A 17090-nucleotide genomic window follows, 5' to 3' on the forward strand; every position below is an offset into this window, starting at 1 on the left:
AAGGTCGATAAATAATAGTAACTGAAATTGTAGATATGAGAGATGTTTTTGTGGGGTAGTATTTGGATGACACCTTAAAAAAAATTGTTTTATAAAAAATATTTTATTAAAACTTGGTCTTTTAATCCGTTATTTTAAATGTCTTAAGGCGGCACACTCAATATGACGTTTTCTATGAAAAATCTGAAAAGATAATTATTCGCTCCCATTGAGAACGCTATTTCCTCAAAATTAGGTTTTTCATAAACATAAACCCAGTTTTGAATGTCCTCCAAATATGCCTAAAATGGTATTGAATGTCATTCAAGTGCTCTCTTAATGTTCTCAAAGATCCAAAGTAAAATACCAGAGTATGGATTACACTTAAGACTTAGGATCCAAACTCCAAATTTTTATTTTATTTTTTGCATCAAGACAATGTTTGTTCTAAAAGAACTGAATGAAGAATTCTGTCTTAAATCTATAGATTTCAAATCATGAAAATCTTAAACTATAGTAGATCGAGGGCAAACAGGTGCTCCCCAACAAAATAAAAGCTTGTTCAACAATTTGAAAATCTTAAACTATAGTAGATCAAGGACAATCAAGTGCTCCCCAACAAAAATAAAAGCTTGTTCCCTGGTCGTGGCTTCACCTCAACTAATTAAAAAATATATATATTAAAAAAATAAAAAATTTCAATTAGGTAATGTTTTTTTTAGATTCAGGTTTAATTTAACTCGACTCGAATAAGTTCGTTAGATCATTTAGCTTACCGCCCTTGAAAAAAAATCCTCATTTCACCCCTAACCCCGGATTGCGGCGTAACATAGTGCGAAGCTATCTATGGGCTACTGTTGACAGTTGCCAGCACCAACTCCATAAAATATTTTTGTTTTCACATTGTCGCCATCTAGTATATGATTATCCATATATAATGATGAAATGATGACTAACAAATCCGTAAAACGTTTAAAATTTTAGTTTTCTTTGAAACTGACATCCCTACTTGAAATATATAATGTCATAGTTAATGTTTTTAGAACGCTATATTGGTTTCTCATATAAAAAATTATTTATAATTAAGTCATGTTGGTTAAAAATAAAACTACTGTGTTTTACATTATGCATTATAAAAATATATCATAGTATCGTAGTATCCCCAGTCTTCAACCCCTTTATATATTTCAGGATAACAATTCGAATCGGTATGTTGGTTATCATAATTTTGGGTTTAGAATATCCGACCCGTTTGCACCCTCGGACCATGCCATCTCCCCCATGTGCGGTCGAGGGTGCGAACGTGGTCTGAGCTCATTCTTGCCTTTCGCCGCTCCGCCGGCGGCAGCCTCTTGGTTGCCGATGAGAGCAGAACGGAGGGGAAAGGAAGAAATATCATAATAGCAACAAGATAAGAAGGTGGCAGTTTAGTTGTGGAGGCCTTCGCACTATAGTTTGCAGGATGGTCGCAAGCAGGGAAGGAGATTCCGAGGCTGAGCTCCAGACCTTAGAGGTGAGCAACTGCCGAGGCTATGAATTGGGCTTCAGCATAGGAAATAGATTCTCCGGCCTCATAAGGAGCAGGGTGGCCAAGGATCAGCTTCTCCAGACTCAGCTCCGCCCTTTTGCAGACACCCCTCAAGGCCATTCCCTTGTTGAAGCCCTCTCTGCTTCAAACAGGTGCCTCTGCGTGTCTGTCACTGTAGCTAAATATTTCATCTGTGACCTTGCTCATCGTGAAACTAATCATATGGGCCAGAAAAAGACATAAAATCCATGTTCTTCCAACATTTATTATATTTCACTACTGTTTTTGCTTTTCATGAAATATCACTACAAATGTACTCTGCCAGGTGGGAAAACCAGGTAGTAACTGAAAATTCATGCTTTTCCAATATGCATAGATGACACTTATGTGGCTTACTGATGAATGTAAATACATGGCAGGAATAGGTACCCAATATACTGGGATGAACTGCTAGGGACTGCTGAAGGAAGTGGTGCATCTCTGCTTGATGTATGTTTCTTGCATTCTATTTCTCTGAAAACCGGTTGTCATTCTCATGAGCATGCCCATGTACCATTTGTTTGTTAGATATCCATACATCAACTGGTTTGCTACATGTTCCAGTGAAAGTTTCCTCTGCACGTATCTCATGCACATGCCCGCAACGTACATACACATGCAGTTCTTCTGCTGATATCAGTATACAGAGTTTAAAGTTAGCTTACTCCTCTGTTATAGTTTACTGTTTACTTTCATGTGGACAGATCATACTAATGAACTTCAGAAAGGAAATCCTTCCGTTCATTCCCACAGTAAAACAAGTAGCAGAAACGGAGGTCAACAGTGACTGCTCAGATGTTCTTGTTTTGAGTGATACACTTGCTATTGTAGCACACAATGAGGATGCCGCAACAGCCATCATCGGACACTTGTAATTTCCTGAATGGATGTTAAACGCCCATATAACTTCAACCAATATGGATTCAATAGGATCTGAAGTTTATACTTGTTGATGTGCAGCTACTTGGTGAAGGCAACACTGCCGTCTGGAGTCTCCTTTACAGCCTATACATATGCAGGGGAACTACCAAGCTGTGCTTTTGGCTTCAACAGCCATGGACTGGTAATCTCTGCCACTTTTTAATCAGACAGAGACTTTATTAAGCGTGTAAAGACTTGAACAGTTTACAGTTCTACTTGCCATTTTCCACTCTACAAGCAACTTGGTCTGTGCTTGGAATAGATCTACCTAGTTCACCACAGCTTTGCAGGGCCTTCCAGTTCTGGCCACTTTCCACTTTCAGACCAAATTCCTCTACCACTCGGAACTCTTGATTATTGACCTCTCTAATGTATGCAACGACCATGTCACTTCCAGGCTTTCACTCTTGATTCAGTGCCACCATTGAAAGAAGAAATTGTGGCAGGCGGTATTGGCCGCAACTTTGTTTCCAGAGATTTGCTTGAAGCAACAGGAATTGATGATGCATTACGGGTATGCAGCTTCATTGGAAACTTTAGGATATATGGAACATTTTCTCAGGCACGTCCACAAGCATGGTTGGAATGTCTTTGTAGCCTATACTGATTGCTTGTCATGCAGCGTATTCGGGAGCCAAGTATTTCTTTTGGACATTGCTATAACCTTGTCGACATAAGAAGCCGCAAGATATTGAATGTAGAAGCTGCATCCTGCAATAGAATGTCAGTTTATGAGGTTGGGCCAACCCCATTCTTCCATGCAAACATGTACCTTCACCTTCCCATTAAGCAGGTAGACGTTTGTTGTATCAAACACATACATACACATGTACGTGTACACATGTATATACCTTCGGGTTTTACAGAGCGCTTTCTCTTTTTGAAGGCACAAGATGAAAATTCGATTAGTCGACAAGCAAGAGCAGCTCAACTCAGCAAACAGAAGGAAGAAGACATCCTCTCCCTTCTCGGAGATTCAACTGGCCAAAAATTTCCAATTTACATGGATGGTATGTTATTTGACCAGTCCAAAAATAGCCTTCTCATGATCGCTCTCATATATTTCATCCTTTTCAGGACCGACACTGAAGACGTCTTGCACGGTATTGATCGACGTGGACAAGCGAACTTTGTCAATTCTACAGGGGAATCCCAAGGACAGAAAGGTTTCTCATGTCTTCTGCATATCCTAGACGGATCTAGAATACAATCTGCCTGCATTATGAAGCTCATTTGTGCAAGGAATAGCCAAAATTCTATGTGGGGAACTTTCACGTTGCTCCCATCTTTTCTTTTCTTTCAATAAAATCAAGCACGAAAGTTTGTGTGACTCCTCCTTTTCTTGTTTTGAGTTTCCTGCTTTCTGGAAGTTCAAATTATTGCTGGCTCATGTAAACCTAAAATACCGTTTACGTGAACTTGCAACCTAAACAACCAATCACGATCGCTTCCACACGAATAAAAGTTCGAAAAATTAAGAAATGGAATTCTTATTAAAATGAATTCCTTAAAAAATTGAGGAATTACGTACCATTTACTATTCTCGTTAGATCCACCGAAGGGAGAAGAAGAAGAAAGCATTGAGAATTTATGAATTTGTTGATGTTGATTGATCAAGGGAATGCACTAGTTGGATCCACAGACTTCAGGGAACAGCTGGAATAAGAAGGAAAGAACCAATATATCTTTTTGTTTTTCCCCACAGGCAAGCTGGGGAGAGGTACCCACTTAAACTTCATGCTAACAGAAGCATCCTGGGTATTAAAAACTTAATCCCCCTTCAACTTGAAGGTATTAAGTCTAAACCACCGGATGAACAAACTTCGGTGAACTACCTGTAGTCTCCTCGATATAAAAGTCTAAACCCCCAAGCGGGGTGGATAGAACTCTTTTCTGCAAGTTGGTCTATCTAGTGTGTTTGGACCCCGCAAGAATGGAAATCCAGGTATTGATACTGCCATTTAATTAAATTCTTAACTTGGCGCAATATTGTCGGTGATTGTTACTGTAAAGGAGTATGAAAAGTGTAGTCTTTTGCTTGATGTCATAACTGGAAACCCAGAAGATTGGCCTCTTAAGCGACATCATGCTTACTCGTATCAAACCGAAGGACAGTCTACCATGAAAAACACAGAAGGATCAACATAAGTGTGTCAAGCACATACGTTGGTTTAAATATAAGACTTATCTGATAATCAAGATCGGATCACAAAACTTCTAATGATGCAAGATTTGATGACTATTACATGATTGGACAAATCATACCAGATGTGGTTTTTTAATGGAAGTATCAAGGTCAGTCCCATTATGCGAGTCCGAATTGATGGAGTAGAATAAACATCCTTTAGTTTATTAATGAAGAATCAGACTTGATAAATAGTTAAAACAATAATTGGCGCACCAGTCTCAGCACTTACGTTATATAACAAAATCATAAAACTCTGCAAAAGCAGGCAGATGTCCGCACATCCACATACACATAAAAACAAACAAAAGTGGAGAGAGGGAGCGAGAGAGAGGAATGACAAGAATTAATTTTGGTAATTTGTCATTGATATAAGGCACAAGATGAATTTCCTATCTCTCGACAAATAAGAGCAGCTGAATTCAGGCAAAAGGGGAAGCCTGCCGATTCCATGTTATTCCACATGAGAGATTTCCAAGTTAAACCGGCCGGCCTTGTTGAGGCTCACGATCTCACCCCAAGTATTTCATCAACCTTCAGACCAAGACCAAAAATTGAAGACGTCAGCCAATGTATCAACAGACCTGAAGAAGAGAACGTTTACCGTTTATCTATCCGACATGTGAACCCAAAAGACAAAAGTCCTCTCATGTCTTCACCACATCCCAGATAGCTCTGGAGGATGACCTGACTGCTCTATGAATTAGGTTTGCGGAACAAATAACCTGAAGTCAATCGACTGAAGATCCCATGCTGCGTTTATTTCATTGCTTGAGATCAAATTGAGAACATGAATTTGCCAAGATAGTTTTCTCTTTGTTCTGAAGTTACTGCTCTCCTGAACGCACTATGCTGGTTCATACAAGCCAAGCATATGACCATCAATGCAACGCACGGCAGCAACCTGCACCATCCATCAATTAATGAAACCAACATTGGAGAAAAGATTGACAAGTGAACCTCAAGTTTATGCACACCCATAGCATTTATAGAGCAAGTCGATTACTCAAGAAGCATAAGAAACACTCAATTCACTTTTAACTCCTGAAAATATCTCAATTTTGTGGAGCCAATCGATACACTACTCTGGTTGAATCAGGAAGATGGATTTCGATCCTGAACCAACAGAGGTACCTAGGAAAGAACTGCAATTGATTTTAACAGAAAATAAAGTCCATAATCCAATAACAAACCGATTACTTTGCCGTGCACTTCATATTTGATAGGGCCGTCCAATTCAGCACCTAAAGACATGAGCTTAGTGACCGTGGCGTTTATGTCTGTCACAGTAAAGGATAGAAGAGAAGAGTAGCCTTTCTGCATCATGACATCACTGCAAGAGCAGATAGTTAGGTCTCAGTCATCAAACAATGATTACAGTTACCAACATGCAGCTGAAAAACAGTTTACCAAACGAAACAAAACATTAACACCACCATGGAAATAACAAGAATTGATTGAAGAGTTTCTATGGAGGCTCCAAGAGTTCAAATGATGCGCATTTGCCTTGACACTTAGAAAAAGAAAATAACTTAGTTCAATTATGCATCTATTTTTTCATGAAAAAAGAAGAATTTTTTGCCCAAATCATATTCCAAAAGAAGAAAACAAAGATCTCAAATACCTATCGTTCCTTCTTTAACCACTTACTCCCCTTCCTAGCATGAAATCAAACGTTTGGGATTGAAAACAGAGAACTCTAATTAACCATGGAACATAAAATGCACATGACCCTAGAATGTGGGAGAAGTAAAACGAGCGACCTGCTTGATTGCATGAGCGCTAACTTCAGAGGGCCGGAATGGAGCTCTGCCCACCTGAGTGTGCATACGTTGACGGTGAATCCGAGTCCTTCAGAGTAGAACCGAGCTGCCTTGGGGACGTCCTTGTGGAGTTGCAGAAGCCATCTGAACGAAGCCATCCCCTCGCCCCCTCGCGTATCTGAAAAACACGAACCTGTTTCGGGGGTTAGATTTAGGGTATCGTGGAAGAACCGACACGAGAGATCCAAATCCAAAGTCAAATCTTGTTCGGGCTTGGTGGGTGCTCGTGGGCTGATAAGCATGTGCCCTGACGGGGCTAGATTGGCTGCAAATGAAAAACTAAAACTATTATTATTATTAGCTTATTAATAATGTCAGTTAAGCTGATATTTCGATAGAGCCATGTAAGCCGTCATTGTGACAACCAAAAGTTCATTATATGGAGAGATATATGTAAAATTCTAAATGAAAAGAGGTAAAAAAGTAATTTTCTATTTTTGTATACACCAAAATTTTTGGAAGTATACTGTCTCATGAATGTATCCCAAAAAATGAAGTAGTAAGTGTTTTATGAATCTCTCCTATTTTTTGTGACACATTCACGAGACAATAACAGTATGTCATTGTTGCCAAACAACATCGATAGGTCATTGCCCTTCAATGATCAAACCTCATATCTCAAGGAAGTCCTAGACTTCCACCACCTTGAATCCTTTAAGGCCTAGTAACAAAAGTCCATGATCCATGTAAATGGGCTCGACTAGGAGGATGAGGATTTGGATCCTTTAAGTTGGATGGCATTAGCGAAATTGGATCTTGGCCAGGATCATGTTGAAACAATGAACTTTGAGGGTCGTCTGCGGAGATGATCAATGACAGGCATTGAAAGGACCACATTGTTACTATCTCGGAGTTCATTATCCTTTTGAACATGAAATTCAGATTCATAAAATTGCACAGTTCTACTTCTAAATATAAAATCGCATTCGAAACCGTATATTTTGTGAAAGTTGTTGTACAATGGAACAGGGCATTGCAACTATTGTTTGTTGGATTTGATAAACTCAACTCAAAAAGATGCTTCCTTGATTTAGACTAGTAAATTACACTTTTACAATAGCTGAAGCCTAGACAGAAAGTATGTTTGTCACTGAACCATATTATTGCATTGCTAATGCAACAAGGTTGGAGGTTCCACTGGCTTAATTTGTTATTGAATTGTCAATTTTCTTTGACTATGGATTTGTGCCATAGTCCCATCTTCAATCAGAGCTGATCATTGCAAGACAACACATATACTAATTTTCACTATTCGATGTTGAACCACTACTTCAGTAAGGTATGAAGTAGGTGTATGAGTTAAAGGAAAATCACAAACACATGCAAACACACAAACGAGACGGATTTACGTACCCCAAATCACTAGAACTTATTTCCATGAAACAAACACACTTGATTACATGTAACTGAGTTGCCCTTATCTCTTTCATATCGATCACAAGTTCGAGCAGGCAGCAATTTTTTTATCATACATTTTTCTCTTATCATGCAACTGACTATGCTTTGGCAAGAAGTTTCTTTACATGGTGGATTTGGTTACATATTTGAATGATTTGGGTGGGCACTCTTTCCTTTACATTTGACACAATAATCTTGTGAGTTCCCATTTTCATCAGTATTGCCTTTCAGACAACCTTACCTTGGAACTGATAACTGCCATACAGTGGTTGTTACTTTTTATTAGCCTGGGCAGCTGTTCAGTAGCAAGTGATAATGGTTTAGAAGGTTCAACAGTAGGGATGTCCCCTGCTTTTAATAGATGCCATTCCTTCTGTAACCATGCTCGTATGAAGACTTCGTCTTTTCTCCTGCCATATGCTAAAAGCTCTGACATGTGCTACAATGTGGGGCCGTTATCATTTACTATGCGATCTGCCAATTTTAGCAATGGAATCAAAATGCAGTGTCACCTTATTATCATGTCCATTGGGAAATCTATTAGAAGAAATCTTATCTCGAAATACTTGCAAGTCTGTTATATTCTGGATACATCACCAGTTCATCTATAATAATAAATTCAATAAATGTATGTAATTTTCTGTTGATTAGTTGAACTCCAATCATTAGCTTTTTTGTAATGAGATATAAAGAGCTGAATAGTAATGAAAGGACACATTTTTTGCTCAAGAGTTCTCTGTTCTGAGCAATTCCTTTTTCTGCGTCAGTAGGTTCTTTGTTTTATGTTCCATGGAGATCTCAATCCCAACTGTTCTTTGTAACAATTCATAAACTTTTGAGTACATGACATAAATATTTTACAAGTTCATTGTAGTATATTTGCAGATTAGCCTTTAATGGAAATGAATCCTCCCACTCTGGAAGTGAAAACTTACATCCTTTATTTCTATATAATATATAAAGAATGCATTTACGATTTCAAGAATTACATGATTCCAATGCAGAAATTATAAGAGTATGATAGATTTACGAAATTGTGATCTTCATTTAACTTCAAATAGAAGCTGCTTCAACTGCATGATCTTTTAATATTGCCAACAACTCATGAACACCTTCAGGATCATATAGTTGATTTTTCATTCCATCAAATCTGTCTTCTGTCGTCCAAGTGTAGCCAACTGGGTTTCCATTTTCTGACCGATGCAGTTGATTTTCTCTGTCCTGTTCCCTCACTCAAACCATAGGTAGGAGGATAGGATCTTGGAAGAAACTAAAGTGACTGTGTCTTTCCTAGTTTCAACTTTGTGAATAATTCTACCATATCTCTCATGGTGATATAGGTAACTAACTGGATCAGATTGATCCTTAAATTTCCCTAAAGTCATACAGTATGCTGATAGTATGCCATTTACAGTGATCCAATTTGCATTGATGCCTTCTTCTTGCATTTTTTGGAAAAAAGATACAACTCATTCACCTTGGCCATGAACAACAAATCCTGAAATCATTGAATTCCATATCACGGTGCTGCTGCGATGTGCTCTTTCAAATGCATGAGCAGCAGACTCAATGCAGTCACATTTGGAATACATAGTGATTGTGGCAGATTGAACTGAATATTTTCTTTGCAACCCTGACACAATTGATAAACTATGTATTTCTTTTCTTATTCCCAGCGAACCAAAATCTGCACAAGCTCTTAGTGCTGCGGTTAAAGAAAAAATGGGTCCAGACGGATGCCAGAATTTCACATTTGACATCATACTTTCAAAGCTAGGTCAACATTTCGATTCTTAACATGGTCTGAAACTATGGAAGTCCATGAAACTATATCTAACGTTAGGTTATCCATCCTCATTTTGCAAAAGAACTTCTGAGCTTCATCTACTTTTCCACTTTTGGCAAGTCTTGAGATCAGTCCATCCCAAACGACTATATTCCTCTCAAAGCTTTTGTTGAAGAGTTTCATTGCTGCAGAAAAACTTCCCATCTTAATATATGTCTCAACCAGCGTGCTCTGCAAATAAACATTTTTCAAGTTACTTCTTATACTTAAACCATGAAAAGATTTTCTAACTTTTAGAGCATCAACCAGGATGCATGCCCTCAAAATACTTGTAATAGTGATGCAATCTGGTTCAACACCACATTCTTGCATCAAATTGAAGACTTATAATGCCTCTGTTCCATGTTCATGGTCCATATAGTTAGATATTAGTGTATTCCACGAGCTTGGGTTTTGTTTGAACACAAGTGAATCGATTCTGTTAAGAAGTGCCTTCTCATCATCTAACAGTCTGTTGTTCACATAACCTTTGAGAAGAATATTTCATGTAACTAAATCAGGTTTCATGCCTGCCAAATCCATCCTGTGAACCAAATCTAGAGCATTATTTATTTGATCTTTCTTAACGGGTTAATCCTCAAGCAAGTAGCTTATATACTAGAATGGGACTCGAGAGGTGACCAAATTCAGAGGGGAAATTTGGGAGGCTCTAGACAAGACTCAAAAGAGAAGTGAGCAGACATATGGAAGAAGAACATCCTAGCTAAGGCATCTAGTTCCTCTACTTACCATGTGAGGGATGACTTCCTACGATGGACAAGATTAAAAGGACGGGTAGTCTACCCTTGCTAACGGATGCTCTCCATGTCATAGAAGGGAGGAAAATGATGCTCATTCTTATAAAGTGCAACATTGCTCACTGAGATCGGAAATTGTCAGTCAGCATATTTGGTAGGAAACACCTGTCTTGGCCAAGTGTGAGCAAAGAATTCCAGTTTTTTACACGGTAAGATGCCAATCGGAGTGGCTTAGGAAATGCTGGAGAGAGTGCTTTCCGTCGGTGTGCTAGAAACTGTGGCAGGTCATAAATTTAGTTGTTCATGTACGCAGTATATAAAAATATAGGGTGGGAGCAGCTTAGCGTCAATTCCAAGGAAGTAAAAAAAGGTGGTATGAAGCTGAATATGATTTACTTGTCCAGTGATTAAACATTCTTGAATCATTGAACAGGACTATTGCAATCGTCACAACATCGAAAGATGGAACAGAAAGATGAAGAATGTGACAGAAGACACGTAGGTGCTCCCTGTGAAGTGGAGGAGCTTAGATACTTCCAAGAACAACAGATGGTCTAATCACCGATCTGCCTCCAGCTGGGGTGGGACATGATCTACAGAGTGAACTCCCCAGCAGATCGACAAGCAATTGGATAAACTTATTAACGCAGGTCCCCTTGCGGACCATTTTTTGTTAATCCTCTTAACGCAAGCCACAACTTGTGGACCATTTTTTGTTTTGATTTCTGTGTTTTTGCTTTGCCTCTCTGGTCCCGCAGGATGGCTTGGCCGGTTTTTGGTTGTGCCTTTTTGTTGCCCTGCGCCTCGTGTCATTCCGCTGTCATATCCATTTTTTAAGCAATAATGGAGGGAAGTCTATCCCCCAGCATTTCCCGATGAAAAGAAAAAAACAAATTTTGACACAAAAGTTTAGATCCGATTATTAATCGGATTCATATTTGGAATCAATTTTCCCCACCGATCTATCAGGATCTCGAAATCGAAAAGGACACCCAATTCTGATTAAGTGCAAAATTTTGGACACAATTTTTGTTAACTTACAATTCAAATCCAACTGCCAGTTGGCATGTGTCGAACATTATAATACAAAAATAGCTATATCCAATATTCCATATCCGCCAATCTATCCAATTACAAGTACCTTTTTTCAAGTCACAATTTTATAAGATGCTTTGACCAAATCTAATTCACAGATATGATGCACCTATTTATTTGGCAACAGAGGGAGAACCTTAAGAAAGCACGACAAAAGATCGATCCTTGTCGAATGAACCGAGACACGGTTGGGATCTTAAAAACACTGTCCCATAGTTTTTGACACAGCAAACTCGTAATGCAGCTCAAGTAAAAATTCTCAGTGGAGTTGGTTCTCAAAACACTCGTTGCGGTGCGATGCTCTAATCATTTTCTCCTTGTATTGAAAAGCAAAGCTAAAAACAAAGGCTGCACAATCACAGAAGGTTATATCTACAAGCAGGTTATTCCAAAACAGAATTGCATTCATGCACAGACTGAACATAGACAGCCAGAACTGCATAGGCTCAAAAATTGCCACTTAACAGTGGTAGGAGAATATCATCCTAAAACTCATGAGCCCCTTGATGTTCTTAGCCGAGCCTGCTGCCCTTCTAACCTTGCTTCAAGCAATTTGGCTTTGAGCGTATTCTCCTTCACTCCAGATGGCAACTTCACTGATCTTTCAGAGAAATCCAGCTCTGGAGATCTTTGATGGTAACCCCATTTCTGTACAGGGCTTGCTATCTCATGCACACCACTTACGCCTTTATCCTTAGAACCCACAATAGAATGTACATTCCATGAATAAGATTCTTCGTTGTGATCAATTTCAGACCAGACCCTACCGCCATTGGAATGCAGTGACTGGCCCCTGACTGGCTTATCTGTTAGATGGTTCGTGCTATGAATAATGTGTCGAATTGATTTCCTGTCTTGGCAGCCATCTTGCACGTCAAAGTTTTCAGGATTTTGACACACGGAAATTTCAATCTGATCGGATTTGTCAGCTTCATCTTCATCAAGATTGCTAGTATGAGCAGCACTTGTCCTGTCTGCGAGAGGCGCCCTGCTTCCTGTTCTGCAACCATTTATCTTCTCTTTGAATTGTAGTTGAAAACTGGAAGAATTTCGATGGCTGATACTATGTCGAGAAACTACATTTGGCTTAACATAGTTAGGTTTGTTAGCCACTTCAAGATCATCAGCAGCATTGCTTCCACGAGAATTTTTCTTATCATCATTTGCAGCATCTTCACCGTTCTTGTTAAAACAATGCAAGTCACTAGCAATCGAATCTTCATCCCCAGCATACTGAGGTGCACTGGTGGCCTCGTTTAAGGGAACAGATTCAAGTGAGCGCCGACGGAGCCAATCATCCTTCAGAGCCGTATGAAGATAATTGATAACCTTTGAGTCTTGGGATTGTTTATTTCTGAGAAATGTTTCAATTTCAAAGTTTAGTCTATCCACCATCATGCTCTTCTCATCGGAGTCATGATTTGCATCTGCCAATTTCATCTGTACCCTCTCATCTAGCCAAGCTTCGGCTATATGCAGTATAAATCTGTCATCTCGTTCAGCTGGTTCTTTCTCATGCTTTTCTTTCAGGTTGCGAACTTCTTGTTCATAATCTCCTATCCCCTTTGCAAATTCATCACAGAGATCTTCCAACACCAGTCTAGCTTTCCTCTCTTTGTCCAACTCTTTTACAGCCTTCGAAAGTGCCAACTTCATATCAGCTACCTCTCTCGCTAGCTTCCTGTGTAGGCTCTCTGACCTTCTCCTCAGTCTCCTCTCGTTGTCAAGCTCTTCCCTTATGGACTGAACCGCTGCTTTAATCCTCTCATGCTCTCTGCTCTTCCTCATCAGCTTGTCCTCTGCATACTGTTTCATCAATTCATCTATTTCTTGACGATCTTCTTGCTGCACTTGAATCAATTCGTGAACCTGAGCACGTGCATGATCTCTTTCTAGTTTCAGTGTCTTAATGATTGATGCATTAGATGTCTGCTGTTCTTCCAGGATCCAAATTCGGTTTAATACTTTCAACAATTCTGTTGATGTTTTAAGATTACAGCCGAGTTCCCCAGGCCTGCTCTTGATGTCCAATGAACTACTTGGTGTAGTAGCCTGATTATATGCTCCACCCTTTTGAAAAAATAAAAACAAAAATAAGAGAATTGAAACTTGCATTGCATATGAAACAGTGGGGTTGACCATGAAACTCCTTTAGAACAATTAGTTCAACAGAAACAATTACTTCAAACTGATGGTATTGGAACACAGAAACATAAATGGAGAATCACTGCTGTCAAGCAAAACAAAGAACTGAAAATGGATCAAGAACTTGCAAACCACAATATTCAAGCATCAGCTGTACCTTACAATTGTTATGTAAAAGTTAGCAGTAAGTTTACAATAGATTACCAGTCACCGAATAAGAGCAATGACTCTTACCTCCATTGAACTAACATAACTGACAGGAGATACAGGCTGCAGGGCCCGGTCATTTCCATTAATTAACTTCTGATGTTCAATCAATGATGCAGCAACTTGCCTCGTCAGACTACCATTACTTGGTCGCTGCAGGGATAGAAGTTCTGGGATAAGGAAAGAGGACGTACAGTGCTCAGATCTATTTACTTTCTGCTCCATGGAGCAGCACAAAAATTGTAAATAGATTCTCATTTGAGAAAGATCCCATGCATGAAATAGAGTAAATGAGTAAAGTTATACACAAAGAAGGCTCTGCAGGTAGGCCAACAGAGAGAGAGAAGAGAGAGAGGACAATGAAAAATCATTCACCAGAGTCAGTCTAAAAGTACTAAATCTGAGGCAAGAACTGCAAGACTTAATGCACATACTAAAAAAATACTTTCAATGGAGAGCAAGAAACCTGCAATAGAAAATGGACACAGAGAGAGAGAGAGAGAGAGAGAGAGAGAGAGAGAGAGAGAGAGAGAGATTAATGTAAAGAATTGATAAATTCAGTAACGCACAAACTAAAGGTATACTTGCGAAACCGAGAAAAAGAAACCTGCAAGAGAAAAGCAAACCAACAGAAAGACCTGATCTGATCAATGTAAAAATAAAACCTACCGTACAAAAGGCAGTACGATCAGCTTAAAAAAAAACAGTAGAACTAGCATGTACCAATCTGAAGAGACGCTTTCATAAATATGTAGATATCCATATCCATGTCCCAATTTTTCAGTAAGTAGCCAAGTTCAGTCTCAACTCTACCTCGAGAAACTTCAGAATACCAAGATAAGTGAAATTCATCTAGCAATTAGAAGGTAGACAGAGAAGACGTTGACAACAAGACACGCATGCTGCAGCCAAAGATATTACAACAAAGCTACAGAATTACTTAAAAGTGGTACCTACAACAGAAGGAAAGGCAACCATCAAATCGTGCAGCATCAACATAAAAAGCCTATTTAATAAAACTCTCGTTATATACAAAATATAATGCCTTTAAACAACCGTAAATCCGCAAACGAGATCATGGCAAAGCTCAATATAAAGTAGCCATAGAGCATAGGACCACCCTTCGATCATGATTAATGACATGTTCATACGAACCAGAAAGGAAACCACTAAGCATAATGTAAACACACAGCGAGAGATAGAGAGAAACGAAAACTCGCGAAGAGCAAAACGTCAAACTCATTATACGGCTATTAGAGAGGATAAGAAAAGAAAAAGAATCAAACCACAAAAACAGAGAAAACAGACAAATTACAAGCCATCATGAGATAAAAACATACAGAAGAAGACGGTACAAGCGCATTCTCCTGTAAGCTAAGGATTAGACTGAATTTCCGGCAAGTTGAGAAAAAGTTAGCAGCCAAATAGGTGGTTACATAAAAACCTATCAGATCAAGGATGAATTGATCCAAGAAAAAAAATTAGAAGAAAAAAAGACAACTAAATCAAATGGATACTCGAATTCCAGGATGCCCATCAGTCAACAAGCAAAAATTAACCCATTATAGAAAAGAAAAAGTTCAGAGAAAACAACCCACAAATCTTGACCACAAAACAACGAATTAACCACTAAAAAATCGTCACCACGACGTTAAGAAACAATCACTAATCAGTGAATACCCACTAAACTGCCCACTCTAAGAAAAAGAAAAACATCCAGAAGAGAAGTAAAAACAGAGAGAAAAGGGTCACCTGATCGTGAGTTGGGCTGCGAGAAGCATCATCCAAATGAGAAGGAAAATCAAGGCCTTTCTCTTTACTCCTCCCTACCTTCCTGACAACTTTCTTCATTTTCCTACCGGAATCTGAAGGTGGTGGTGGCATAATCTTCTGAAGCTCCCAGAGATTAGCGCCAAGCTTCCGAGCAGACACTGTTAGACCCTTCCCGTTATCTCCGCAATAAATTTTGCTGCCACCCTTTTCATCATCACTCAACTCCATTTTCCATGTGGGCACCGGGGTCAAGGCTCCTCCTCTCCTGCCTAACAAGATCCCTTTCCTCAACTTTATGCCCAAGAACTCCTGCTTTTCTGCTTGCTCCCCAACTACTAATTCTTTACTTTCACCACCATCCACCTTTAATTGCCCACCCTCATTTCCAGCCAGCCCCTCCTCATCCTCCTCCTCCATCCCACAAAAAAAAAGAACCGGGTCTTTGTTTCCTGTCTACCTCCTTTCTTTTAGGTCCTTCCAGTAGGCCCTCTCTCCCCCTCCCCCCCTCTCTCTCTCGCACTCTCTCTCTGTCTACAGTTCCTTCTGTAATTCCTTTTCTTTTCCCCTTTTTGTGCTTTTCTAGAGGGAGCATGTTGGAGCGACTCGAGAGTACAGCTCTGAGGTTTGAGTGCAGTCCAGCAGACACATGGAAGTTTTCTGATGTGATTGGATTCGGTCTAACAAAGAGTAGATCTCGAGGGGTGAGGTTTTGGCATTCTGATTAATGGAAGCTTTCACTCAAGTGTGCCTTTGGTCCTTTCTGTAGTCAACAGCATTCTTTTAATTTTCGTTTCTTAAATTAGAGTTTACAGAGAACATGCGGAATGATGAAACCTCGCCCTCTACCTAGGCACCTAGCTTAGCAGGCGTCACATGATTCTGGATTTCTGGGCCTCAAAACTCAAGATATTGAAGGTTTTGCTCAAGATCCTCAACCGTAAAGGAATTCATTCTGATTGTGGTACAAGGGAGGTCCTCTTTTTCTTCTACCAGAAATTGGTTTCATGGTAAATTTCATGATTTTTGCAATTTTTATGAAGTATAATTAAACTAAATATGCAGCAATTAAACACTCTGTGAGAACATTTATAGCTTTCCTAATTTTTTAGGCTTCATAATTGCCGAACAAGCTCCATGAAGAGTAAACTTTTTAAACAAAATGGTGAGGAATTCTAAAACTTTCGACTTTTTTAACCTCAAAATTTGCGGAAGCATGTGATTGTCCGGCAATTTTTTTAATGCATCTTACGGTTGAATCACCTGAAAAAGAAAAATAAACAAAGGTCTAGGCTTGACTTTTTCTCAAAATTTTCACTTATTAATTTATTGAAATTTTTTAGAGAAAAGCTCACTTCATTGGAATAATTGGAATAAATGGAGCAAGCGATACGGGTGTACAAGCACCACTTGCTTG

The 17090-nt window shown here is 39.2% G+C and overlaps 3 protein-coding genes across 9 annotated transcripts; 1 reads left to right on the forward strand and 2 right to left on the reverse strand.

The window, feature by feature from the left end:
* The first annotated feature begins 1297 nt into the window (after nt 1–1297).
* On the forward strand, nt 1298–3804 carry LOC116267158 (uncharacterized). The gene is made up of 8 exons (XM_031648751.2): nt 1298–1659; nt 1927–1996; nt 2251–2417; nt 2507–2609; nt 2865–2981; nt 3090–3260; nt 3354–3477; nt 3545–3804. The coding sequence occupies exons 1-8, from the start codon at nt 1442–1444 to the stop codon at nt 3658–3660; spliced, it is 1086 nt and encodes a 361-aa protein (XP_031504611.1). The 5' UTR covers nt 1298–1441; the 3' UTR covers nt 3661–3804.
* A 1026-nt stretch (nt 3805–4830) lies between these two features.
* LOC116267018 (uncharacterized) lies at nt 4831–6612 on the reverse strand. 6 transcript variants are annotated; one of them, XR_004175503.2, is made up of 4 exons: nt 6416–6612; nt 5853–5985; nt 5378–5556; nt 4836–5236 (listed from the first exon to the last, which is right to left on the reverse strand). XR_004175503.2 is itself a non-coding variant. In XM_031648563.2 (3 exons), the coding sequence occupies exons 1-3, from the start codon at nt 6571–6573 to the stop codon at nt 5534–5536; spliced, it is 321 nt and encodes a 106-aa protein (XP_031504423.1). In that variant the 5' UTR covers nt 6574–6612; the 3' UTR covers nt 4831–5533. The 6 variants fall into 6 exon arrangements, 4 of the variants coding, with proteins under 4 accessions (XP_031504423.1, XP_031504422.1, XP_031504424.1 ...); XR_007575177.1 differs by having other exon boundaries at nt 4837–5186; XM_031648563.2 differs by having other exon boundaries at nt 4831–5556; nt 5846–5985.
* Nucleotides 6613–11838: 5226 nt separating this feature from the next.
* Nucleotides 11839–16190, reverse strand: LOC116267120 (uncharacterized protein At5g41620-like). 2 transcript variants are annotated; one of them, XM_031648698.2, is made up of 3 exons: nt 15656–16189; nt 13931–14056; nt 11839–13621 (listed from the first exon to the last, which is right to left on the reverse strand). In XM_031648698.2, the coding sequence occupies exons 1-3, from the start codon at nt 16091–16093 to the stop codon at nt 12044–12046; spliced, it is 2142 nt and encodes a 713-aa protein (XP_031504558.1). In that variant the 5' UTR covers nt 16094–16189; the 3' UTR covers nt 11839–12043. The 2 variants fall into 2 exon arrangements, with proteins under 2 accessions (XP_031504558.1, XP_031504559.1); XM_031648699.2 differs by lacking the exon at nt 13931–14056 and having other exon boundaries at nt 15656–16190.
* Nucleotides 16191–17090: the final 900 nt, after the last annotated feature.

This window comes from Nymphaea colorata, chromosome 13 (genome assembly GCF_008831285.2).
Source record: "Nymphaea colorata isolate Beijing-Zhang1983 chromosome 13, ASM883128v2, whole genome shotgun sequence".
Taxonomy (NCBI): Eukaryota; Viridiplantae; Streptophyta; class Magnoliopsida; order Nymphaeales; family Nymphaeaceae; genus Nymphaea; species Nymphaea colorata.

What these genes read in the sequence shown, in the direction of transcription:
- LOC116267018 (XM_031648561.2), bottom strand. Translation starts at nt 6,573, where the DNA reads ATGGCTTCGTTCAGATGGCTTCTGCAACTCCACAAGGACGTCCCCAAG. An exon ending in GCGCTCATGCAATCAAGCAG is followed by an intron (nt 5,986 to 6,415) that starts GTCGCTCGTTTT and finishes CTGCTCTTGCAG; the next exon opens with TGATGTCATGATGCAGAAAG.
- LOC116267120 (XM_031648698.2), bottom strand. Translation starts at nt 16,093, where the DNA reads ATGGAGGAGGAGGATGAGGAGGGGCTGGCTGGAAATGAGGGTGGGCAA. An exon ending in GCAGCCCAACTCACGATCAG is followed by an intron (nt 14,057 to 15,655) that starts GTGACCCTTTTC and finishes CTATCCCTGCAG; the next exon opens with CGACCAAGTAATGGTAGTCT. An exon ending in GTTATGTTAGTTCAATGGAG is followed by an intron (nt 13,622 to 13,930) that starts GTAAGAGTCATT and finishes TTTTTTCAAAAG; the next exon opens with GGTGGAGCATATAATCAGGC.
- LOC116267158 (XM_031648751.2), top strand. Translation starts at nt 1,442, where the DNA reads ATGGTCGCAAGCAGGGAAGGAGATTCCGAGGCTGAGCTCCAGACCTTA. An exon ending in GTGGTGCATCTCTGCTTGAT is followed by an intron (nt 1,997 to 2,250) that starts GTATGTTTCTTG and finishes TCATGTGGACAG; the next exon opens with ATCATACTAATGAACTTCAG. An exon ending in TTCACCTTCCCATTAAGCAG is followed by an intron (nt 3,261 to 3,353) that starts GTAGACGTTTGT and finishes CTCTTTTTGAAG; the next exon opens with GCACAAGATGAAAATTCGAT.